The 27453-nt window shown below is 41.5% G+C and overlaps 1 protein-coding gene across 1 annotated transcript in view; it reads right to left on the reverse strand.

The window, feature by feature from the left end:
• TMEFF1 (transmembrane protein with EGF like and two follistatin like domains 1) overlaps positions 1 to 27452 on the reverse strand; it is a 93238-nt gene extending 65786 nt beyond the window's left edge. Inside the window, exons 1-2 of the mRNA XM_007461636.1 lie at positions 27056 to 27452; positions 372 to 481 (exon numbers count right to left, since the gene is read on the reverse strand). Coding sequence (XP_007461698.1) covers positions 372 to 481; positions 27056 to 27254 — 309 coding nt within the window. The 5' untranslated portion in view covers positions 27255 to 27452. The remainder of the gene's footprint in view (positions 1 to 371; positions 482 to 27055) is intronic.
• Between the last annotated feature and the right edge of the window lies 1 nt (position 27453).

Below are 27453 nucleotides of genomic sequence, written 5' to 3' on the forward strand. Positions count from 1 at the left end.
AATGGAAGGGAGACAGACTAGAAAGAGAAGGAAATGGGGAAAAAAGGCCAACATTTAAAATAAGTGACTCTACTGCAATCTGTATTTTATTTCCTTTCAGTGACAATTATACCTTACATTTGAATAGAACTTTAATATATTTTTCAAGGCATTTTCACATTCTATTAGAGCCAGTCTGCCCCCATAATTCAAGAAAAGAAGCATGGAAGGTACAAATAAGAGCACTTCATCTGACAAAAAAGAATCGGTGGGCTGTCAACCCAAATTTCTTGTGGGGTTCAAGGTGTTTTAATAAGCTTTTTAATTTGAAAAATGTGGAATTACAAAATATGACAAATGTAAAATTTTGAAAAGAGGTTTAATTTCCTTACCTGAAATTGACATGCACATTTCAAACCATCTCCATCTTCTTTACAGACTCCTCCATATTTACACGATGATTCATCACAAACCCTTATATCAGATTCCCTCACATTTAATTCTGTAAAAGAGGAAACATTGTTTCATATATATTTGTCTTTTTTATCCAAAGGTACATATATAAATAAAAGAAAAAAATCCTTACACCTCATTCACAAGTATAATAAGACACAACATACAAAAAACAAGTTCTACAGGACACAAAATGTTCAAGATTCCCCAAAGAGAGTCCTACATGATAATATGCCTAAAAGCATATAAAAGCAAAGAAAAATAAAACTCAAAATTTCAGGATTTCATATAATTCCCAAAGATAAATCCAAAGAATCTTTATATTTTTCCTGCCAAGAGCTTAAGACAGTCTTCTTACTATTGTCTTAACGTTTTAGATTATTTTTCTAGTGTTTAAGTTACTTTTAAGGATAAAAAATAATAACTAAAAAGAATCTTGATTCTTCTGGTACCCAAAATAAGTTTTGGATGATCATTATTCACTCTAGAACAAATAAACAGTTTTAATTACAAAAGAATTATGAAGTAAGCTTGAATCTCATAACAGGTACATATGGAGCATTTACATGCAAAGAAAGATTCAAAATCTTTCTAAACTTAAATTTTTTAAATGACTGATTTAATTTTACTACCACAGGAAGCAGAGCCTATCAATAATACTAGTATTCTGTGGTCATTCTGTGCCTGTTCCAAAACTGTCAGTCTTATTCTGGAACTATCAAAATAATCTCTCTAGGAAACCTAATAAACTGCTTCCAGGTTAATGCTAAGTAAAGCAGCCAATCACATGGGATTGGGTGAAAACCACTACAAAGACAATTTTCATATCCTCCCTACTGGGAATGAGAGCTATAACAACAAATGCACTTACACAAACAGTAAACAAACGGTTGCTTAAAAACTCATCCCAGTGTAGAGGTGAACTCATGAGTCTGGGAGCAGAGAGGCCTAAGTTAGCTTCTGACCCTGTGGCTCAATAGCTGAGAGACTCTGGAAAGAGCACAAGATCTCATGCAGCTCTAGATGGAGACAAGGTCTTGGCAAACAGATCTCAGCGAGCTTTTCTCCAGCAATCCTTCATCCCTGGTTGTTTTCTACTTCTAGACTTCAAATCAGGACTCGGTGGACTGAGTCAAGGACGTTCTACTTCTCTATCTAGTGACATCTGTCCTGGTTGACCATCATTTCCTCTCTCTGCCCCACTTGGCCTCAGTGCTCTGCAATGTGTCTCAGGTCTCCTCCTCCTAGCTGACCCTCCAACGACCTGGCAGTCAAGTACCTAAATACACAAGGAGCTGATAGTCACAGGACTTATTTGAGAAACCACTCTGCACCAAGCACTGCACTAAAGTAAGCATATGTCTATGTAACTATTGGTTACAAAAATTTTTTCTTCTTTTCCTTAAACGGATCTCAGGTGCACAAAATTGGATTGCTCTAAAGTTCAAGCTATGTGTAAAATAAAATAAAATAAAAAGATGAGTAGAAATGAAAACCACAGGAAACTAATGCAGTTGTTTTGTTGCTCTGTCTGTTTCTCTCACTATTCAAGGCACAAATGACCATCTTTCTATTCTTTCATCCTGGCTCTGGAGGCTTTATGTTCTTGGTTTTCCTCATCTCCCACTTTTTGCTTGTTCTTCTCTTCCCCCCTTAACCTCTTGCATTAGCTCCTGAGGCTCAATCTTAAGTGTGGGGGTTGCTTTTTTCAATCTGCCTACATTCCTACTGGGAATCTACATAAGGTCCGGGTTCCAGTTACTGTCTAATGTACATTTTAAAACCCAAGGAAGATAACTATACATTAATAAAGAACTGCTCTGGAAAAGAAGATAAGAATGCATAATATCTTTGCTCAACCATAGGCTTCATCAATTTAAGGGACCATAGAAATAAAAACAATTGCACAATTTGAGAAATAAAATTTAGTGTATTTCTCTTATTTCTTTTCTTTGTAGCCTTAAAGTTCACACTGGGTTCCAATACAATCACACATACCAAACAAGAATAAAGTTTTTATTTTGTCCATGGGTCAAGATCATGCTCTGAGTTAAGACTTGCTATCCTGGCTTGAGAGTCTTTTGAGTTGCAATGTTTTACCTGTTGCATTTTAAAAGCAAAACAAGATTGCAATCTAGAGCCTAAACCCTCCCTGCCACTAAGATTCTCACATCTCTGTGAGAGTTGAGTTGTTCAAGCATCTGTTTGCATGAGGGACCAAGGAACATTTTTAGAGAATAATCATCCTTACTAAAGTGAGGCAGAAAAGCTCAGCCTGATAAACAAAGCCTTGGTTGGAAAGGAGGAGTGATCCCAAGCACAGGGTGGTATCTCATCCAGACTGCCCCAAAGGGTCATCATGATGGAGACAGAGAGGCTAACAATGAGAAACTAAACAATGCCTTTCACTAAAAACTCTGAAGCACCCAAACAATCCCACTCCTGGGCATATACCTGGAGAAAACCATAATTCAAAAAGATACATGCACCCCAATGTTCACTGCAGCACTATTTACAATAGCCAGGACATGGAAGCAACCTAAATGTCCATCAACAGAGGAATGGAAAAAGAAGATGTGGTACATATATACAATGGAATATTACTCAGCCATAATAAAGAACAGAAATAATGCCATTTGCAGCAACATGGGTGGACCTAGAGATTGTCACACTGAGTGAAGTAAGTCAGACACAGAAAGACAAATATCATATGATATCGCTTATATGCGGAATCTAAAAAAAAAAAGGGTACAAATGAACTTATTTACAAAACAGAAGTAGAGTCACGAATGTAGAAAACAAACATATGGTTACATGGGGATGGGGGGAGGGATAAATTGGGAGATTGGGATTGACATATACACACTACTATATATAAAATAGACAACTAATAAGAACCTGTTGTATATAGCACAGGCAACTCTACTCAATACTCTCGTAAGGGCCTATATAGGAAAAGAATGTTTAAAAAAAAAAGTGGATACATGTATAACTGATTCACTTTGCTGTACACCTGAAACTAACACAACATTGTAAATCAACTATACTTCAATAAAAATTAAAAACAAAAACAAACTAAAAAAAGCTCTGAGGCAACAAGACACAAAGAGCTCCACTTTGATACCCACATGACAAGATATAAGAGGGGTAGAAAAGGGGCTAGGACACCTCACCATCCCCAGCGCAGCACACCTGGGCAGGCCAGCACAAAGCCAAGGAGATAGTGGTGTCAGGCTCCAAGGTACACCTCTGATATCTAGGGGGAGGTACCAATGCGCAACTTCAGGGGCAGCTAACATCACAAGAAAAATAAGACATGCTGTGTGGCAGCGGCCAGAATACATTAGTGAGCTTACATGGTACACCCCTGGGTAACTCCAAAAATAAACTTGGCAAGGAGGCATTCTGTGGGAGCTAGAGGTCCTATATTAAAAGGTAAGAGTGAAAAGTCATAAAATTCTGATTATACTGGTTATTTGTCATGTTTTATTTTACATCTATCTTGCTATCAAATCCATGCTATTTTCATGTGTGTTAATGTGGTAAATGTGATTATGTAGTTAGTTGATCAGGAAGCAATTATGTATCTCCTATGTATCTAGTATTATGCTAAGAATTTGGGATACACTGGAAAGAACATAACAGGGAGCTTATGATCTTGCTAACATATGGAACAATAAGTGATTAATTCAATATAAATACGGTCTATAATAAGGGGGAAATTGTGTTGTACAGACTATGTTTGCTCTAGGAGTTTCAAGAAGTAGGAAGTAAAAATAGATTTGAAGTATAGGGTGCAGTGTCAAAGATGGCAAGACTTGCACTGACCTTGAAAAATTAGTAAGACTTTTTCTGATTATAAAACTAATATAGATAGGATCATTACACAAAATTTAGAAATGGCATTGTTTTAATTGCCCACAACATGTGGTAATATTAAAAGAGAGAGAAAAGAATGTTCTTATCTATGAACATAAGTGAAAGCAGAGACACAAATAATTTAATAGTACACATAAATATTAATTATCAGTGGTTCCCAAACCATGTTCCTTAGGAAAACGTGTGTCCTAGACTATAATGTACCTTCATTAAAATCAAGTAGAATTTCAGTTTCTCATTTGAAAAAGAAAAGCTTCAATGGAGAGAATTTTCTCATTTTAAGTGAGATTTTTTTTCACTTAGATTTCTTAAACCCTCACTATCTGAGATTACTTCCTTGCTAGCTGTCAACAAAACCAATGTTCAACAAATAAGTAAAGAATATTAATAGAAAAATTCCAACAGTATTTTATTTTTTTTAATGTATCTTTTTTTTTTTTTTTTGGCTGCATTGGGTCTTTGTTGCTGTACACAGGCTTTCTCTAGTTGCGGTGAGCGGGGGTTACCCTTTGTTGCGGTGCGTGGGCTTCTCACTGTGGTGGCTTCTCTTGTTGCAGAGCATGGCATCTAGACCGCAGGCTCAGGAGTTGTGGCGCACGGGCTTAGCTGCTCCGCAGCACGTGGGATCTTCCCGCACCAGGGCTTGAACCCGTGTCCCCTGCATTGGCAGGTGGATTTTTAACCACTGCGCCACCAGGGAAGTCCTCCAACAGTGTTTTATGAAAATACAAGATCATGAATGTCACAAGCTCATGAACATACACTTTAAATTGTTTTGTCATTGTGGCCGTCGTGGCTAATTGCCTACTTTGGATCTATTCTCTCCTTCTTACTTAGTAAGGGAACCCCAATTTTGTTCTGGGGACCAAGGTACTCAGCTAAGTAATCTATTTCCCCAAGTCCCTTGCTGTGTACCACAGTTGATATATAAGCACTGTCCATTCCTCCTTCCTCATTCCATTCTTTGTTCTGTTTGGAAAGTAAACCTCTTGCCTAAGGTTGTGGAAACCATCTTACATGGGTGAAAGTGAAAGCTAGGAGCTAAAGATGGTAGACCAGACAGACAGGAGCAAGAGTGTGGCGAGAATTATGGAATCACCACAACCACCCTGGATTTCATCCCTCCAGACTTACTGTTACAGGAAATGAACACATAAAGTTCTTATCATTTAAGCCACTATTGGTCAGGTCACTGATACATGTAAGTTAAAGACAATCCTGACATAATGATTGCATGTAAATTTAAGATAAACATTTCTAGGGAAAGTCTTAAATAATCTGGTGCTACATCACAGTTTACATGATAAAATTACATTATCAAGAGCATCATGACTTTCTGGTGCTCTGACTCCTCCCAAATTTGAGAACTACTGCCTTAGCTCAAACTCAGTATAGTAGGAATTCTATATTGGGATCATCTTCTGAATGTTATTTCTTTTCAAGTATTCTGTTCAGTACCAGGCATCAAGAGGGCACTCTACTACCTGTCAGTGATGATGATAATTACATACCTGCCTTCCTGAGCCCAAAATGGAAATTCAGCAAAAAGGATGCGCCATTTCTAAGGCCCTCAAAACTCAGTTCTCTAAATAGAAATATTTTACACAAGGAATCACTCAGCAGAGTGGCTCAAAACAGAAATACTTTGCTCTGGTTACATATGTGCCAGTCATATAATTCTCTAAATGTAAAACTTGTCTCAATTTTCATTAACATTTCAAAGCTGGGGAGCAATACACAGTAAGCAAAGGAACCCTACTTACTGTGAACCTGAACTGCCAGAATCCCCAACTTTTGGCAGCACTAACTAGGTTCAGGCTGCAGTTCAAAATGAGACCTATTAGCACTCCAGAATGATGTGACTTTCCTACCACCGTTCCAATTAAACAGAAGGTAGTTGGAGGATCTTATGAGTTAGCTAGTAATTACAGGAGCCAAAAGTGAATTAACTTTGGAAATGTTACGACAGAATTGAGGGCTTCTCAATCTCGGCACTACTGACATTTTGGGTTACCTACTTCTTTGTTGGGGGCGGGGGCTATCCTGTTCACTGCAGGATGTTCAGCAACATCCCTGACCTCCACTCACTAGATGCCAGTAGGACCAGCTGTAACAACCAAAAATGTCTCAACATTACAAAATGTCCCCTAGGGAACAAAATCACCCCCGGGTTAGATCCACTATAAAAGATAAAATGAAAGGCTTTACATTTAATTCTCTAACACAATCATTATAAAGAAAGTGAGTCAAATAAGCAGCAATCTGCAAGATCTCTGCATATCACTACGGCTGTTTTTCATTTCAATAGGAGGTCCTAAATATATTGCCTCCAAGTTTATGTCAAGTCCTGGCTCAGAGTGGGTGCCCCTCCTTTAATAATGTCTTAACCTCTAGAAAGCCTGGCTTCTTCCCCCTTCATATCAAAACTCTATCAAAGCTCAACATGACCTCTATTCTAAAGATCCATACATTTTTTCTTAGTCTTACAACTCTTTTCTTGACCTTTCTACAGCAGTTGACACACCTGGCCTCCCCTTCCAAACTAATAATCTTGATTATCCCCCAACACTCTGACCACTTCCCTTTTAATCACTCCTTTTCCCTTCTCCTACTGCTCAGTCTATGTCACTCTTAGAATTTATTCCCAATTTAATCAGCTCTCCAGATTAACCAAAGTGTGCTTTTCTCTGTAAAACATACAAACCAATGCCCATGGCTCAATGAATCCTCAAGGCTACTAGGTCACTCTCCAGAACATTCACGAGTACTTTAGCTCCAACCAGGAGAGCAGCTCTTGTGCTTCAAGAGTCAGTTATGTATGTTATACAGCTTGTGTATGCCAACTGTATTTGTTATTGTAATTCTGTTGGTTTCAACTCTTCATAAGAGTGAAAATAAATTGTTTCTATGAAAGCAAAATTGAATGCTACAAAGAGTTAAGATGAGTTGCTTTTTACAAATAGCTATTGCCTTAGGTGTAGGCAAGATAAAAACCTAGATTTTTGTATCCACAAGTCTTTAAGTTCCTTTTTAAAGACACTAAAACTGGAATGTGTACTCAATGCATTATAAATCTGGTTTATTCAAGAAAGGGGAAATTCCAGCTCTTCTCAAAGAAAAATTCTGGGCCCTCTTTCAAAATACTGTTTAATAAATATATATTTTTAAGTTAAAACACTACATGCATTTATGAATTATTTTGTGACTCCACACTTAAAAAACTTTGATTAACCAACTACCAGAATCTTAAAGCACTGAGACAAGACGGCTCCTACCATATATAAAAATATTCTGCCCTCAGCCATCCCACTGTGATATCTCATTTTACTTCTCTCTCAGCATTCTCATGCACTCCCACCACTCAAGTCTTCAGTTGCTTTTCCCCAACCTTATTAAAGCCATTTCATCTGCTTTTGCCAGTGCTATTTCCAGCCTTCAGAGCATTGTTGGGCAAAGTCCTATCAGTGAATACTTAAATAATACTTAACAATAAGTATTATTTAAGTACTTATCAACTCGTGGAAATTTTCAGTTCATCGCCAGTTGATTCCTTATTGACTCCCCTTCAGAACATGTTCAAACTCTGTATGTTGTTCTTAAGAAAACTTCAATGGGTTTATTCTCATTCTCTAGATGTTAATAGTATTTGGGAAAACCTGCATACCAATCCAGTCTTACAGGACCCCTGTAGTATGCTTTTACTCCCAAAAAAACCCCAGCTTGTTCATGACCCCATATCCAACTGCCTACAAGACAGTTCCATGATCTCTACACTGAAAACAGTGGAAATATTAAGAATATTGAATGTTTAAATATTAAATATTTAAACATTAAAATATCACCAGGAGGGGGCTTCCCTGGTGGCGCAGTGGTTGAGGGTCCGCCTGCCAATGCAGGGGACGCGGGTTTGTGCCCTGGTCCGGGAAGATCCCACATGCCGCGGAGCGGCTGGGCCTGTGAGCCATGGCCGCTGGGCCTGCGCGTCCGGAGCCTGTGCTCCGCGGCGGGAGAGGCCACAGCAGTGAAAGACCCGCGTACCGCAAAAAAATAAAAAAAAAAAAAAATCACCAGGAAATGGTGTGACACAGCCATGGAACATTAAACAGCTGTTTAAAAGGTTGTATATACTATATAGCAATGTGGAAATAGCTGATGAATGTCAAGTGAAAAGGCAGAAGACAAAGCTATACACATACACCAAACTAATGTATAAAAAACACATATATAAGGGGCTTCCCTGGTGGCGCAGTGGTTGAGAGTCCACCTGCCGATGCAGGGGACATGGGTTCATGCCCTGGTCCAGGAAGATCCCACATGCCGTGGAGCGGCTGGGCCCGTGAGCCATGGCCGCTGAGCCTGCGCGTCCGGAGCCTGTGCTCTGCAACAGGAGAGGCCACAGCAGTGAGAGGCCCACGTACCGCAAAAAAAAAAAAAAAAAAAACACATATAGGAAAATCCAGCCAGGAAAAAACAAAAGTTGGTTAACAGGGGCTGTGTTTGCACCAGTTGAACATGGATGATTTTTTCTCTTTAAAAGTTTCTATACAAGTTATATTTAATGGGGGAAAAGACTCAATGTGATTTCAAACAACCCCAGAGACAGTTTGCCATACAATGGACAAAGTGTGAGTTTGGGGGTCAATACGGGCCAGGTTCACATGTTGGTGCTTCACATTGTAGAGAATACCACCTTCCCTAGGTATTGTAATGATTAAATGAGACAATGTATTAAAAGGCAACAAGTAGGTATACAACAAAGATTCACTTCCTCTCTTTCCCCAGACCAGTTTGAGAGATACCTTTAATGACACAAATCATTGAAAATCGAACAACAGATCTATCTAGTAAATGTTGACTTCAGGGACTTCCCTGGTGGTGCAGTGGTTGGGAGCCCGCCTGCCAATGCAGGGGACTCGGGTTCGAGCCCTGGTCCAGGAAGATCCTACATGCCACAGAGCGACTGGCCCCGTGCGTCACAGCTACTGAGCCCACGTGCCACAGCTATTGAAGCCTGGGTGCCCTAGAGCCTTAAAGCCTGTGCTCTGTAGCAGGGGAGGCCACCGCAATGAGAAGCCCGTGCACCACAACTAGAGAAAGCCCGCATGCAACGAACATCAATGCAGCCATAAATAAATAAATTTATTTAAAAAAAAAAAAAGTTGACTTCAGAGCTTCCCTGGTGGCGCAGTGGTTAGGAATCTGCCTGCCAGTGCAGCGGACAGGGGTTCGAGCCCTGGTCTGGGAAGATCCCACATGCCGCAGAGCAGCTGAGTCTGTGAGCCACAACTACTGAAGCCCGTGCGCCTGGAGCCCGTGCTCCGCAACAAGAGAAGCCACAGCCATGAGAAGCCTGCGCACCGCAATGAAAGAGTGGCCCCCGTTCGCCACAACTAGAGAAAACCCCCGCACAGTGACAAAGACCCAATGCAGCCATAAATAAATAATTTATTTAAAAAAAAAAAATGTTGACTTCAGTCTCAGCAAATGAGATGAATTAGGAATTAAATTCTCTTCAACTTGTTTACTAAATTAACCATATTACATTACTGATTTTCTGCTATAAAGATATGAGGGGGAAAATAAACTGCACTCATACTTCGTGATATAAAACCAAAAGCAGTTTACATTAATATTAAACAGCATCCGCAGCAGAGATGACTAAAGTTCTCTAAGCTATATTTAACGAAAGAAATTCACATGTGCCACATAATTATCTGACTCCAATATTTTTTATCCCATTCTGCACACTACTGCCAAACCACCCTTTGTTAAACACCACTTTGATCATGTCAATCCTCTACCCCAACACCTACAATCATTCCCTGCTGCCTACTTCAATTCTAAATGCCTCTATGTCAGTATGCTTCAGGCAAGGTGATAGGGAGGACAGTCTATTGCAGGATCAGAAAGAAATACCTAGATCTTGAGCTGGGTATTAATGGTACCCAGGGTCTTTCTAGCCCTATCAAAGATCTCGAACTTCAACACTCTCTCCCTTACTATTTCTCACTAGCTTGGCAAACCTGTGTGCTTCACTCTCACAGATATATAAACTCAAGTCCTATATGGTGGTCAGGGGACATGGACAGAAGAGTATTGGGACTGTTAGTAGGTATGGAAATTCTTTTGGGGGGCAATGGAAATGCTTTGTAATTAGGTAGTAGATAGTGGTGATGGTTGCATAACATACTGAATATATTAAAAAAAAACACTGAATTGTATACTTTAAAATGGTGAGTTTTATGTTATGTGAATTTATATCTCAATAAAAAATTTAAGTTTAAGAATCAGAAAAAAAAATCATGTTACCTAAATTAAAAAAAAAAAAAGAACAGGCATTATAATTCAGTGTTTAAGAGGCAGACCCTAGAATCAGACCTCCTAGATCAGTATCCTGGCTCTGTCACTTATCAGCTATGTGACACCTTAGTAATTTACCACTCTGTGCCTCCGTTCCCTCATCTGTAAAATGGGGACAATAACACTAGGGACAATAACAGTACCCATCTCACAATGTTGATGAAGGATTAAATAAAGATAGGGAAAGCACTCAGAGCAGTGCACGACACATCATAAGTGCTATGTTAAGCGTTTGCTATTATTTTTTTATTAACACCAGCTCTGGAGAAGGTGTGGAAAATGAGCACTCAAACCAACTATAAAAGTATAAATTGGCAGAACCTCTCACAGGATAATATGGCTGTATACATGGAAACTTTAATTGTCTCTATGCCTTAACCCCACAATTCTATTCCTAGAAAATTATGATAGGGATAGAAGACAAACATATAAAAATGTAGGTACAGGGCTTCCCTGGTGGCACAGTGGTTGAGAATCTGCCTGGTAATGCAGGGGACACGGGTTCGAGCCCTGGTCTGGGAGGATCCCACATGCCGCGGAGCAACTAGGCCCGTGAGCCACAACTACTGAGCCTGCGTGTCTGGAGCTTGTGCTCCGCAGCAAGAGAGGCCGCGATAGTGAGAGGCCCGTGCACCGTGATGAAGAGGGGCCCCCACTCGCCACAACTAGAGAAAGCCCTCGCACAGAAACGAAGACCCGACACAGCACAAATTAATTAATTAATAAACTCCTACCCCCCACATCTTAAAAAAAAAAAAAATGTAGGTACAAGATTGGTAACATCAGCTTTTTTTTTTTTTTATAGCAGCAAAGTGGAAAAAAACCTAAGTGTCCATATGTTGGGAATTAATTAAATAAGTTATCGATGAAATATTATGCAGCCATAAAAGTATGCAGCAGAAACACATACACTGATATGGAAAGACCAAAATCCATCATGAAGTAAAAAAAAGCAGGTTATAAAACTATATAGGGACTTCCCTGGTGGTCCAGTGGTAAAGAATCCGCCTTCCAATTCAGGGAAGAAGGATTGGATCCCTGGTCGGGGAACTAACATCCCACATGCCGCAGGGCAACTAAGCCCGCACGCCACAACTGCTGAGCCCTCGCACCTCAACTAGAGCCTGCATGCCGCAAACTACAGAGCCCATGAGCTCTGGAGCCCGCGCACCACAACTAGAGAGAGAAAACCCACACACCACAACTAGCAGGAAGCCCGCGCACCACAACGAAGAGCCCTCGCCGCAATGAAAGATCCCACATGCTTCAACGAAGATCCTGCATGCCACAGCTAAGACCCAACGCAGCCAAAAAAATAAAGAAAAATAAACTATATAGTTATAATGCAATTTATATTTTGCAACATATACATGTTTACATAAGTATTTTTAAATTCTGCATGTATATTCAGTGTATTTCCTCCATCAAAAAACTTAAAATATCAATAAATAAATCTAAATACAAAAAAACACCCTCTGGTTCTATTTCTTTTTTTTTTTTTTCTTTTTTTGGCCGCTCCACACAGCTTGTGGAATCTTAGTTCCCTGACCAGGGATAGAACCTGCATCCACAGCAGTGAAAGTACTGAGTCCTAACTACTGAACTGCCAGGGAATTCCCATCTCTGGCTCTATTTCAAACCACTGTTCCTTAGTGTCTGCAATACCAAATGGAATGGGAGGTAGCCAGAAACCAGGAGTCACCCACAAGGACAGAAATCTACAAAACAACCTGCAAGTTGGCACAGAAGAAACTGATATTAACTATTCTAAAAGAGAGCTTTAAAAGGACTTCACAAACTCTGGGGCATTAGAAAGAGTTCCAGATTCAGAGTTTTGATTATTTGATTAAGTAACTATATAATCTTGGCCAACACTAAATCTCTCTGAGAAATCCCAGTTCCCTAGAGTAAAAATGGGTATAATAATCACTCCTCACAGGGTTGCAAAGATTAAATGACATCTTTACAAAAGACCACTGGAAACTGTAAAGGTTACTTCTCCCCTTTGGGACAGAAACTCTGATACAACCACAACCTTAAACCGTGGCAAACTGTTATAAAATAGTGAATAATTTTTTTTTAAAAGCTAAGTTTAATTAAATGGTAATTAGGAAGCACTTATGGTCTGAACATGGAGAAGGAAACAATGGTAAACATAATGGCACCACCTAAAAAATATCTCAAACTACGTTAAAGTGAAAAAAACTATGAAAAACTGAACACAAGACACTAAACAAAGACTGAGCTGACTTGTGAACAATAGAGGATCTAAATATACAATAAGGCTATAAACAACAGAATTTTAATAGAAATAACAGCAGTTTAGATTCACTTGTGAAACAGTATTATACAAAAGCTGACAAGGCAAAATAAGGTAAACTTAAAAATTCCAAAAGATCTGTCCTGTGAACAATAGTGGCTCCAGGTTAAACAGGATATGCCAAAGCAAACACCCATATCAAGGAAAAAGTTCAAACTTTTTCTGGTATAAATTGAAATAGTTTCAGCATAAACATTACGATACTGCAGAGGAGAATGGCAATCATCACAGACTTCTTTACATTTTTCCATATTCCTCAAATTTCTTAAATCAAACAAATACTGCCTTTATAACAAAGAAAAAAGGTGTGGGGCTTCCCTGGTGGCGCAGTGGTTGAGAGTCCGCCTGCCGATGCAGGGGACATGGGTTCGTGCCGCGGTCCGGGAAGATCCCACATGCCGCGGAGCGGCTAGGCCCGTGAGCCATGGCTGCTGAGCCTGCGCGTCCGGAGCCTGTGCTCCGGAACGGGGAGAGGGCACAACAGTGAGAGGCCCGCGTACCACAAAAAGAAAAAGGAAAAAAGAAAAAAGAAAAAAGGTGTGGGGCTTTTTTTCCTTTTTCTTTTCTTTTCTTTGCTTTTTTTTTTAAACCATGGAAAAGAAAGACTCAGAATATTTGCACAAAAATGAGAGGAATGGCGCCATGGCTGAAAAGTTTCTGAAGGCAGAAGAATACATTAAGAACTTTAGAATTCAAAAAATGATGAAACTACTGAGCCATGAAAAATACATGACACTTGTAAAAAGGAAATAGATTCAAATAGTAACAAAAGATTAACAGTAAATCATCTAATAAACTAAAAGCAAATACTGAGGGAGTTTTAAGATTTAAACATAGAATTTCAAAGTGCATGAGAAGAAAAATATGCAAAATCCTAAATGCTTCATTTCTCCCATGAGAGAAGCTAATAATGGAATTAATAGTAAGAATAATGAAAATAGTTCTGCTAAAACAATGTTTCTAATAATGTAAAAAAGCGGGGAGAGGGAAGGAGGAGGTAAATGGGTTGACATTATCTCCCAATTCAGCTTTTAAAAAATTGAGGGCTTCCCTGGTGGCGCAGTGGTTGAGAATCTGCCTGCTAATGCAGGGGACACGGGTTCGAGCTGTGGTCTGGGAGGATCCCACATGCCATGGAGCAACTAGGCGCGTGAGCCACAACTACTGCACGTCTGGAACCTGTGCTCCCAACAAGAGAGGCCACAATAGTGAGAAGCCCACGCACCGCGATGAAGAGTGGCCCCCTCTTGCCACAACTAGAGAAAGCCCTTGCAAGAAACGAAGACCCAACACAGCCAAAAATTAATTATTTTTTTAAAAAATTTTGAAAATTTACATGCCATTAGAGAAATCACATATATAGGAGAAATGAGGGATAACATATATGAACTTAAAAGATGGTTGGTTATAATAAAAAAGACAATAACAAGTACTGGCCAGAATATGGAGAAATTAGAACCCTCAGACATTGCTGGTGAAAATATAAAACGGTGCAGCCACTTTGGAAGACAGTTTGGCAGTTCCGCAAAATGTGAAACATAGACTTACCATGTGACCCAGCAATTCTACTCCTAGGTATGTACCAAGAAAACTGAAAACATATGTGCACACAAAAACGTGTACATGAATGTCCATAGCAGCATTATTCATAATAGCTCAAAAGTAGAAACAAACCAAATGTCCATCAGGTGATGAATGGATAAACAGAATGTGGTATTATCCATACAATGAACTATTATTTGGTCATAAAGGGGAATGAAATTCTGATACATGCTATGCCATGGATGAACCTTGAAAACATTATGCTAAGTGAAAGAAGCCAATCACCAAAGGCCACATATTGTATGATTCCACTTATATACAATGTCTAAATCTACAGCAAATCTACAGCAAAAGATAGATTAGTTGTTGCCTAGGGCTGTGGGAGTGGGATTTGGGGAGTGACTGCTAAAGAATATGAGGTCTCTTTTGGGGAGGACAAAAATGTTCCAGAATTGATTGTGGTGATGGTTGCACAACCTTGTGGCTATACTAAAAACAACTGGATTTTACATTTTAAAAGATAATCACGATAATGGAGGGTAGCACAAGTATCATAATTACTTCACTTAATGTAAATAGGCTGAATACCTATGAAAGCAGAATGGTCTACATATACATTGGGAAACAAATCCCAACACTTAAAACTAAAAAACAAACACAAATCCAAAAAGGAATGGACAACATTATGACTTCAGGAGATTCCTTAAATCTGCCTTGCACAAAAATAAGAAGTACAACAAAAAATGAAACAAAAACTATTCAATGTATATGTCCCTAACAGAATAACAAAAATATAAGAAAAATTGTGAAAAATAAACCTGTATCATAACTGGAGGCTTCAATGTTTCATTAACAATAGATGACAACACAAAGAATTTAAAGTACAGAACTGATATAAAGCATAAATTAAACCATTTCCCTTGGTAGGAGCCAACTTGGCAGAGTCAGGTTCAGAAAAGAAAGATTTAGATACATAGATATAGATATAATATAGATATAGATGTAAGGTAGATAGAGATATACATACATATAGATAGAGATAGAGATAGATAGACTTAGATACAGAAAGAGACTATGATAGAGCAAATGTGGTGAAACCTTAATTGGGAAATCTGGGTATACTACATTAACTTATCTCAAAGTTTGAAAATCAAAAAATTTTTTTAAGTTTAAGTAAAATTAATAGTTATATAATAGGAGGGCTTCCGTGGTGGCACAGTGGTTAATAGCCCGCCTGCAAATGCAGGGGACACGGGTTCGAGCCCTAGTGCGGGAGGATCCCACGTGCCACGGAGCAACTAAGCCCGTGCACAACTACTGAGCCTGCGCTCTAGAGTCCGTGAGCCACGATTGCTGAGCCCACGTGCCACAATTAATGAAGTGCGGGTGCCTAGAGCCCATGCTCCGCAACAGGAGAGGCCACTGCAGTGAGAGGCCCACGCACTGCGGGGAAGAGTGGCCCCCGCTCGCCGCAACTAGAAAAAAGAAAGCCCATGTGCAGCAACGAAGACCCAACGCAGCCAAAAATAACTTAATTAATTAATTAATTTAAAAAAAATAGTTATATAATAGGAGACAAAGAAGCCAAGGAAATAACACTTTCTTTTCTGAGGTATATTTCATAAAATGTGTTCTCATACTAGAACGCAGAGACACAGCTAGTTCTAATGTGAAAACCTAGAAATTCTATGACACATTCTTAGACCATAATGCAAAACCACAAAACAATCTATCTGTAACATATCTAAATTCATAAATTTTACAACAATGATGAAAGGAATGTTATCATAAATGCCTGTGGTCTTAAAGGAAAAGAAAAACAACGATCTGTTTCCACCTCAAGAATTTAGAAAGAAAAAAAAGGAAAAGTTGAAAAAGAGGAAGTACTAAAACTAAGATACAAAATTAATAAAGGAAAACTAAATATGATAAAAATATCGTTAGAGAGTGTTTCAAGGAAAATTGTATAGTCAGAGATAGCAGGGTAGCTTTCAAATACGAAGAGGTAGGAGGTGGATTCAAGGCAAAGGTTGAGAAGGAAAAGAACAGAGTGCAGCACTGTTGGTGGAAATGTAAATTGATACAGCCACTATGGAGAACAGTATGGAGGTTCCTTCAAAAACTAAAAATAGAACTACCATATGACCCAGCAATCCCACTACTGGGCATATACCCTGAGAAAACCATAATTCAACAAGAGTATATACCACAATGTTCATTGCAGCACTATTTACAAAAGCCAGGACATGGAAGCAACCTAAGTGTCCATCGACAGATCAATGGATAAAGAAGATGTGGTACATATATACAATGGAATATTACTCAACCATAAAAAGAAACAAAATTGAGCTATCTGTAGTGAGGTGGATGGACCCAAAGTCTGTCATACAGAGTGAAGTAAGTCAGAAAGAAAAAAGCAAATACCATATGCTAAAACATACATATGGAATCTAACCAAAAAAAAAAATGGTTCTGAAGAACCTAGGGGCAGGACAGAAATAAAGATGCAGACGTAGAGAATGGACTTGAGGACATGGGGAAGGGGAAGGATAAGCTAGGACGAAGTGAGAGAGTGGCATGGACATATATACTACCAAATGTAAACTAACACACCATTGTAAAGCAATTATACTCCAACGAAGATGTTAAAAAAAAAAAAAGAACAGAGTGCAGCAGCAGTTGCAAGGAGTACAGGCAGGAGAGGTGCTCAGATGGTAAGGGTTTGAAACTGCAGAAATAAGGATTTGCATTTAAGTTGGTGATGGTGAGTAACAGGAATGAGGGAAGGAATACACACCAATTTGACCCTCCTCCAAACAGGCTCTCCATCCCAAATCAAGAGCATCACAGTTCATCCCGCCTCCTATGGCAGGTGATCCAGAAGCTAAGGGAGAAAAAGGTCAATGAAAGGATGGCTGGGTAGAGACTAAGAAAGTGAACAGCTGATGCCCCCTAGACAACTCTGGAGGATTTTTGCCACGTGGCAAAAGCCTAATGTTACCAATACCTCCAAGTTTAGAAGGGCAGACCACAATCCAGATTTTTAAGTGACACCTCAAGATTTTTAATGGTTAACAACCAATGCAGTTTTTAAAAATACAGTACAGGCCAAACAAGTCCTCTGAGTTCTCCCCATTTCCACTACTGTTATCTTTCACCATGCTCCCAGTCTCTTCCCTTCTCCCTTTCATCTTCAACAATTCCAGACTTTGTTTTCTAAAACCACAAGGTCACTCGAATCCTTTAAGTTTCCCTTTGTCTTCAGAGCAAGTGCCAAACCTTCAGCTCAGTCTTCAAGGCCTTCCTCTAATATGGTGGCAGTTGTGCGACTCACCTCCTGCCTTAATCCCCACATCCCAGTATCCCCAAATATTCCCCTCGCTGTCGCATCTTTGTACCTTTTCCAACAGCATTCCCATGGCCCAGAGAATACCCCTTCCAACTCTTCTCAGTTTCTACGTTCATTCAGTCATTAATTCCACAAATAAATATGAGATGGGGGGCTTCCCTGGTGGCACAGTGGTTAAGAATCCGCCTGCCAATGCAGGGGACACGGGTTTGAGTCCTGGTCCAGGAAGATCCCACATGCCGCGGAGCAGCTAAGCCCGTGTGCGACAACTACTGAGCCTGCGCTCTAGAGCCCGCGAGCCACAACTACTGAGCCCGCATGCCACAACCACTGAAGCCTGCATGCCCTAGAGCCCATGCTCCGCAACAAGAGAAGCCACCGCAATGAGAAGCCCGTGCACTGCAACGAAGAGTAGACCCCACTCGCCTCAACTAGAGAAAGTCCGCGCACAGCAACAAAGACCCAACACAGCCAAAAATAAATAAATTAAATTAATTAATTAATTTAAAATATATATATATGAGATGGGCATCTAATTTTATGCCAGACACAGTTCTAGGCACAGATAACACAGCAGTGAAAGAAACAGACAAAAATCCCTGCCCTCATGGATCTACACAGAGGAGTCGGAGAATAAGTAACACGTATAACAGGTCACACAGGAAAAGGTGCTTTGGAGCAGGAAGAAAACATAAATGAGGATTAGAGTGGGAGAGGGGCAGAAGGGGTGGAAGGTAGAAAAGCGTGCAATTTTAAGGCATCATTTTGCAAGTGATATTAAAGACGTGAAGGAGATGAGGGGATAAACAACTGGGACAAGAAGGTTCCAGGCAAAAGGAACATCAACAGCAAAGGCCTCAGGCAAAAGTGGGGCTGGTGTTTCAGGCTGACATTCTGCCTGTAAAAACCAGCTAGAGTGCCACTTATTCAGAGAAAGTGTTGTTGTGATGCCTAGAAATCAGAATTATTCATTCCCTCAACACTGTATCTGTATCTTCCTTAGGGTACCTTTCATAGTGGAAACTCTCACTGATGAATTAATCATAAAAGTCGGGTAGAGCAAGGAATCATTTTTTAAAATGACACATACATATTATAACCATTTTTAACTTTAAACATATAAATGTACACTCATTTCCCCATGTGCCATCAAGACCTTTGGGTCTGCCAAATGCAGCTCCCCCCTTCCTTGGATAAACCACACTCATAATCCATTATCTGCAATGTCCGTTTTCCTCTCTTTTACAGTAGAACGGGACTTAAAAATACTTGCAAAGTTTGGTAGGAGCAGAGTCCTTCCAGAGATTTATGAGGTTTCCCCAATCTGTTTCAGCTGTCTTGACCACAATGTAATTCACTGAAAGGCAATTCTTTCAGCTTCATGCCGTTATCAAGTCTTTCCAAAACAATGCATAAAAACAATTCCTCGTGCATTCACATTTCATCTATTTGAGTAATATTTATTAATTTATACTCACAACTACCAGTGGTATAAGTAAATCTGAGAACAAACACAACTGATTCTTGGTAAGCAGAGAAATCAAATGATACACCGACAAACCAGAGTTAACCTACCCCTGGAGCATCTGTGTGCTGTGGGATTTGGACAGTATGGTTTACTAATGTTTAATACAGAAAGTTAAAATCAAGCCCAGCAAAGGATCTGAATAGACATTCTTCCAAACAAGATATATAAATGGCCGTTACGCATATAAAAATGTGCTCAACATCATTAGGGAAATGCAAATCGAAACCACATTGATCCACAACTTCAACCAGGACTCCAACTAGGATGACTATAATCAAAATGACAATAACAAGTGTTGGAGATGATGTGGAGAAATTGGAACCCTCATACAGTGCTGGGGAAAATCTAAAATGGTTGCAGCTCCTTTAGGAAAGTTTGCTAGTTCCGCAAAATGTTAGAGCTAAACAAGAAAATTGAAAACATATGCCCACACAAAGACTTGTTCATGAATGTTCACAGCAGCATTTTTCATAACAGCCAAAAAGTGTAAACAACCCAAATGTCCATCAACTGACAGAAAAACAAAATGTGCCATATACATCCATAGTGTGGAATATTACTCAACCATAAAAAGGAATAAAGTTCTGATACATGCTACAACATGGATGACTCCTGAAAATGTCAGGCTAAGTGAAAGAAGTCAATCACAAAAGGCCACATACTGTATGATTCCATTTATATGCAACGTCCAAAACATGCAGATCCATAACGTCAGAAATAAGATTAGTAGTTGCTAAGGGCTGGGGGGAAAGAGGAACATAGAATCACTGTTAATAGGTATGGGATTTCTTTTGGGGGTGAAATGTCCTGAAATTAGGTAGTGGTGATGATTGTACAACTTTGTGACTATACTAAAAATCACTTAACTGTACACGTTTTAAAAATTCCAATGCTGTCAGTGTTCAATAAATGCTTACTTTTGAGTGGGGTGGAGGGAAGAGGGAGAAAGCCCAGGTCTAGTAAATAGAAGTTTCCTGTGTATATTTATAAGAGGCTAACTAACCACCTCTGTTGGAACATAAGGCCCTTGAAGGCAGACATGACCACTCATATATTCCCTTAATATCTAGTATATTAGGTTATACTAAGCAGGTATTCAATCAAGTTTCACTAAATAAGTTAATAAATACCCACATATTACATACCAGGGATCTAAAAGTGTCCTGATCAAGATTTTATACTAATTAGGAAAAATTCACTTTTTATTCCCCAAAATCCTGAATTGCCACTAACAAGGCACTTCTGTTAGGTCCCATTTGTTTATTTTTGTTTTTATTTCCATTACTCTAGGAGATGGATCCAAACAAATATTGCTTCAATTTATGTCAAAGAGTATTCTGCCTGTGTTTTTCTCTATGAGTTTTATAGTATCTGGTCTTACATTTACGTCTTTAATCCATTTTTAGTTTACTTTTGTACATGGGGTTAGAGAATGTTCTAATTTCATTCTTTTATTTGTTTGTTTGTTTATTTTTTGCCATGCCACACAGCTTGCAGGATCTTAGTTCCCTGACCAGGGATCAAACTTGGGTCCCGGCAGTGAAAGTGCCAAGTCCTAACCATGACCACCAGGGAATTCCCTCCAATTTCATTCTTTTACACATAGCTGCACAGTTTTCCCAGCACCATTTATTGAAGAGATTGTCTTTTCTCCATTGTATATTCTTGCCTTTGTCATAGATTATTTGACCATAAGTGCATAGGTTTATTTCTGGGCTTTGTATCCTGTTCCATTGATCTATATGTCTGTTTTTGTGCCAGTACCATACTGTTTTGATTATCGTAGCTTTGTAGTATAGTCTGAAGTCATGGAGCGTAATTCCTCCAGCACTGCTCTTCTTTCCCAACATTGCTTTGGCTATTCAGGGTCTTCTGTGTTTCCATACAGATTTTAAAATTTTTTTGTTCTATTTCTATGAAAAATGCCATTGGTAACTTGATAGGGATTGCACTGAATCTGTAGATTGCCTTGGACAGTATGGTCATTTTATTTATTTATTTATTTTAATTTATTTATTTTTGGCTGCATTGAGTCTTCATTGCTGTGTGCAGGCTTTCTCTAGTTGTGGCAAGTGGGGGTTACTCTTCGTTGTGGTGCATGTGCTTCTCATTGCGGTGGCTTCTCTTGCTGCAGAGCACGTGCTCTAGGCATGTGGGCTTCAGTAGTTGTGGCTCATGGGCTCTAGAGTGCAGGCTCAGTAGCTGTGGTGTATGAGCTTAGCTGCTCCACAGCATGTGGGATCTTCCCGGACCAGGGATCAAACCCGTGTCTCCTGCATTGGCAGGTGGATTCTTAATCACTGTGCCACCAGGGAAGTCCCAGTATGGTCATTTTAACAACACTGACTCTTCCAGTTCAAGAACACGGTATATCTTTCCATCTGTTGTGTCATTTCAATTTCTTTCATCAGCGTCTTACAGTTTTTGGAATACAGGTCTTTTAACTCCTTAGGTAGGTTTATTCCTAGGTATTTTATTCTTTTTGATGTGATGGTAAATGGGAGTGTTTCCTTAATTTCTCAACAAGGCACTTCTCTTAATCTGAAGTTTATATCATCCTTACCACCACCACAATCCAGAGGATCCACTTCTAATTCCCGTGACATTTTAAACACCTACTTCAAATTCTCCACCTTACATCTCTCACCAATGCAGCTCGTTGGTCTCTCTGAATGTTTTTCTTTCTCTTTAACCCCATTCCCTAAGACATCTATGTCTCACATGTTTAGCCTCATTTTTTCTTCTCTAACATTCTAGAGCCAAAAGACTATTATCATTATCTCCACATTATAAATGAAAGGGGGGGGGCATGTCTAAGGTTACCTGGTCTCCTGGGTTCAAGGTTCATTTTTCTTCACAAAAATCCTGTATTTCCAGACTTTTTTCTCTTTGGATGAACATGGAGCTTTCTGATAAGTTAGATTTTTAAAAGAATAAGTACAAATAAAAAGATATAAAATCAAAACAATAAGTATAAAGTCCACAATGAGTGGAGAACTGAGACAGAGGACAATTTTTTTTTTAAGTCCTGTTTAGAACAAGAAGAGATAAACAAAGGGCCCACTGCTTAGGGAAGATGTTGTAACATCAAGAGATAACAGGGATGATACAGATCCTTTCAGTTTCTTCTTTGTTTATGTAATCTTCTCCAAAGAGCATGATCTTCAAACTAGGAAAGGTAGAACTCTGATAAAACAAAGCTAACATCTAAGGTAAGTGGCATGGAAAGTGGACAGTAATGGAATAGAGAGCTAGTTCAAAAGAATTTGCTTTCTGATCCAAACAAATCATACTCCATGGTACTGAAAAAACTTTAAGATCTGACTGCTGATTATCTAAGCTATCTTGACAAGGTGCCAGAAGACCAGAAATGAGAGAATGCATTCTCAATTTTCAAAAAAGGAGAAATGGAAATCCAGAAAAAAAATCCGTAAGTAAAGTTGCCACATATCCACTGAAAAACTCTAGAATGGGTAAATAAGTTTTTGAACACAATAAAAAGAAAAAGCCACCATGTGCTCTTGATTAAGGCAGACTATGACATTTGCTTTTTGATATGATTACTAAAATGGAAAATGGATGATACAGACATATATATATACTGATTCAAACAAGACAATCTGACAGAATTTTTTAATGATAGGCTGGCGAACAAAATGGGAAAATGTTGAACAGCAGAAGCTCAAAAATCTGTTAAATGCAACTAGGAGGATGCATAGCTGGCTGAACATCTGGTTGATTAATGTATCAACATCAACCGATTTAGAAGGAAGTCAGCAGTAAAATATCACATAGTTCCATTCTTTTCCACAATCTAGACAACTTCTATTAATTTAATAAAGTCACAGATCTGCTCTTCACATTTACAAGGGCCACAAAACTGTGAGTGACCCAACTTACACAGCCAGACAGAATCAGGCTTCAGAAAGGTCAGAGTAGGCTGAAATGACGGTCCAAAACCCAAAATGAAAATCAACAGGGAGTCAAGGCCAGCATTTAGATTTTAAAACTCAAACATGTAAAGGAGTAAACTTTGTGGAAAATACCTGGGTAATAAAAGCTACTAAAAAAATCTATGCACAATCTCAACCTGCATTAATAGATGCCTATGTTCAGACTGGAGTATTATAGCTCTCTAATTAATCAACTTAAAAAAATTTATTTTCCGGGGCTTCCCTGGTGGCACAGTGGTTAAGAATCCACCTGCCAGTGCAGGGGACACGGGTTCGAGCCCTGGTCCAGGAAGATCCCACATGCCACAGAGCAACTAAGCCCGTGCGCCACAACCACTGAGCCTGTGCTCTAGAGCCTGCGAGCCACAACTACTGAGCCCACATGCCACAACTACCGAAGCCCATGCGCCTAGAGCTCGTGCTCCGCAACGAGAAGCCACTGCAATGAGAAGCCCGCACACCGCAATGAAGAGCAGCCCCGGGGCTTCCCTGGTGGCACAGTGGTTAAGAATCCGCCTGCCAATGCAGGGGACACGGGTTTGAGTCCTGCTCCAGGAAGATCCCACATGCCGCGGAGCAACTAAGCCCATGCGCCACAACTACTGAGCCTTCGCTCTAGAGCTCGCAAGCCACAACTACTAAGCCCGCGTGCTACAACTACTGAAGCCCACGCACCTAGAGCCCGTGCTCTGCAGCAAGAGAAGCCACCGCAATGAGAAGCCCGCACACCGCAACGAAGAGTAGCCCCCACTCGCCGCAACTAGAGAAAGCCCACATGCAGCAACGAAGACCCAATGCAGCCAAAAATAAATAAATAAAATAAATTTATTAAAGAAAAAAAACAGAGCAGCCCCCTCTCGCCGCAACTAGAGAAAGCCCACACACAGCACTGAAGACCCAACGCAGCCAAAAATAAATAAATACATTTTTTAATTTCATTTTTCATATGAATCATTCCCAGATCTTCATCCTAGAAAGAGTTATGACAAGAATCTACAAATATCATTTAGTTAAAACTCTAGCTCTAGACCCAGTTATTCAAGTATATCTTAGCATTAGGAAACATTTTATTTGATGAGCCTAATTTACTGTTATATATATCAAAATATCAGTATACCCTTGAAAGAAGACTCAGATATTATTAAATCCAAATCCCTCTTTTAATAAAAGAGGAAACTAAGAAGAATTAAGTAACTTGCTCCAAATCACACAGTTGCTTAGCAAGGGCCAAAATCCCCAAATCAGTCCCTTTTTTCCACACCCTGTGGGTTTCCAGCCCTGTATGTACTTTCTTAAAACTTGTACTATCCATAAAGAGTTAGAATGCATACACAAAAACATCCGTCAAGGGGCTTCCCTGGTGGCGCAGTGGTTGAGAGTCCGCCTGCCGATGCAGGGGATACGGGTTCGTGCCCCGGTCTGGGAGGATCCCACGTGCTGTGGAGCGGCTGGGCCCGTGAGCCATGGCCGTTGAGCCTGCTCGTCCGGAGCCTGTGCTCCACAATGGGAGAGGCCACAACAGTGAGAGGCCCACATACGGCAAAAAAAAAAAAAAAAAAATCCGTCAATACACACTTTATTTTGCTAAGGACAAATTATCTCAGCAAGAACAAATAACCACAGCACATTAGCCCGTAAAATATTTTGACATGGTGTGATCACTTACTAGTTTGATAACCAGTATTTGTTACAAAAAGGCACTCTAATATACAAATGACTTTTATTTTTAACCATTAAAGTGTGATTAATAGTTAAAATATTATCCCATATTCCACTTAACATCAGAAAAATAGGACTTCCCTGGTGGCGCTGTGGTCAAGAATCTGCCTGCCAGTGCAGGGGACACGGTTTCGAGCCCTGGTCGGGGAAGATCCCAGATGCTGTGGAGCAACTAAGCCTGTGCGCCACAACTACTGAGCCTGCGCTCTAGAGCCCGCGAGCCACAACTACTGAGCCCACGTGCCACTACCACTGAAACCCATCCACCTAGAGCCCGTGCTCTGCAACAAGAGAAGCCCGTGCGCCCCAACTAGAGAAAGCCCACACGCAGCAACAAAGACCCAACACAGCCAAAAATAAATAAAGGTTTTTTTTAATTAGAAAAATAAAGTAAAAGTTATTTCATGGGTGGAAAAGTTTTAATGGACACACTGTTGTTTACTATGCTAACCCCTCCCCCATCATAAAACATGCCATTATGAAAATTATTAAAAGATTTTTAGACCTTCAAACCTTAACAGCAGGCCAAAAGTTTCCTTCATGTAGGGTAGCATAAGCATCTGTGCTGAGGCCCTCTGTCTCCCTCCTGACTCCCCACAAAACAATGCCCCTTCAAGAGCCCTTTGGGTACAAAGGTTGTCTGGCAGGCAGACCAGCCGGATTCCCTGTGGCCTGTCCACCCTCTCTTTCCCCCTCTCCCCCACCCTCCATGCTGCTTCTCCCACCCTTGGTTCAAAGAAGACAAGTGGAGAACGAGAACTGATAAAAGGGCAAGTTAGCAAGGCTGTGGCTTATGATCACTAGCATCTGCCAGGCCAGCTCCAGGAGGACCTACCCACCCCTAAATGAGACCTGGAAGCCTCTCCTTGCCCCAGGGCTCCTCTGGGACCCATTGTGAAAGGAAAAGGGAACTTCACGGCCAGGATACCCTCCTCCACAGTCTCGTCCCCAGCAGGCTCTTTGTTTCCAGCAGCTGAGGGGGTGCAGACGGCCTTGGAGAGAGGGGAGAGGTCACTCCCGTGCTCCCGTGGCTGCCAACCTCCAGGCCCTCCCGCAAAGCAGACAAACGCACGCACACGATCACTCCCTCGGAACCGCTTCCCTCTTTCCACACCACCTTAACCAGGCTCACACCTTGCTACACAGAGGCACTCCCTGAGACCTAACTGCCTCTTTCTGTTAGCCAAATCCTACACAGGATGATTCCCTAGCTAACCTCCCTCTGAATCGACACAAACGAGGTTCACCCCAGGACCCGCACCCTTCCTCTTCAGTGCATACCCCCGGCACATCCCTGAGCTCCTGGATTCACCCAGCGCAACACACAAAAGCAGAGGGTCACTTCCCGGGCCCCAGGACCTTCCCTGCTCATATCCACAGACCCGGGGTCACTCCAAGCTCCGAGCGCCCACCTCTCAACCCAAAAGACAGACACACACTGTCACTCTACTTGGTCAATCTGCGTCCTCTGGGCCACCCGTTCCCTTTACCCACACGACCCCTCTGAGACCCGAGTGCCCGAAGAAGGAATCTCCCCACCTCACGTTCACTCCCCTGGCCCCTCACCGTCACACATACACATAGAAAATCCCTGCCTGGGGCCGCCCTCCCTCCCCTGAACCTTCACAACACAAACACGCGCTCCCGCGTGTACACCCACGATCACACCGGGGGCCCCGGCTGCTGCCTCCCCTTCGCCGGCCGGGCCTCACCTCCTCCCAACACTCCCGGCCGCCCGCGCCCAGCCACCCGGCACACACGGACTCACGCACAGCCACTCCCCGGCCCCACGCCGGTCCCCAAGCCCGCACCGCGCGCTTGCGCCCTGCCCCGCGCCCTCGCTCACCCTCGGCCCAGCTCCCGGGACCCCCACGCCCGGGCCCGGCCCAGCCGGGTCGCGGGGACCTGCAGGGAGGCGGCAGCGGGAGCGGAGGGAGGGAGGGGCCGCAGGGGCGCGCTCCGGCCAGTCCTACCTGAGCAGTTGATGCTCTTGCCTTTGCCGCCGGGACAGTCCCCGCCGCCGCCGCCGCCGCCGCCACCCGGGGGCTGGTTGGACGCGCGGCTCCCGGGCAGAGAGAAAGCGAAAAGCAGAAGGACCGACGTGTAGCAGCAGAAGGCGAGCGGGGGCGCGGCCGGCAGCCGGAGCGGCGCCTCAGCGGCCGCAGCGCCCATGACTGGCGCCCCTGGACGGCGGGAAGCGCAGGGAAGCGCAGGCCCCGGGCATCCAGCCGCGCGCCGGGAGCCCCGCCGCTGCCTCGGCGCCAACTACCAGCCGCGCCGCTGCGCCCGGGAGCAGACCCCCAGCATCCCCGCCCCACCCGCAGCGCCCGCCAGGCCCTGGCCCGCCGCGCTCGGGACGGAGTCGAAGGGG

Source organism: Lipotes vexillifer, unplaced genomic scaffold (genome assembly GCF_000442215.2).
Source record: "Lipotes vexillifer unplaced genomic scaffold, Lipotes_vexillifer_v1.1 scaffold809, whole genome shotgun sequence".
Taxonomy (NCBI): Eukaryota; Metazoa; Chordata; class Mammalia; order Artiodactyla; family Lipotidae; genus Lipotes; species Lipotes vexillifer.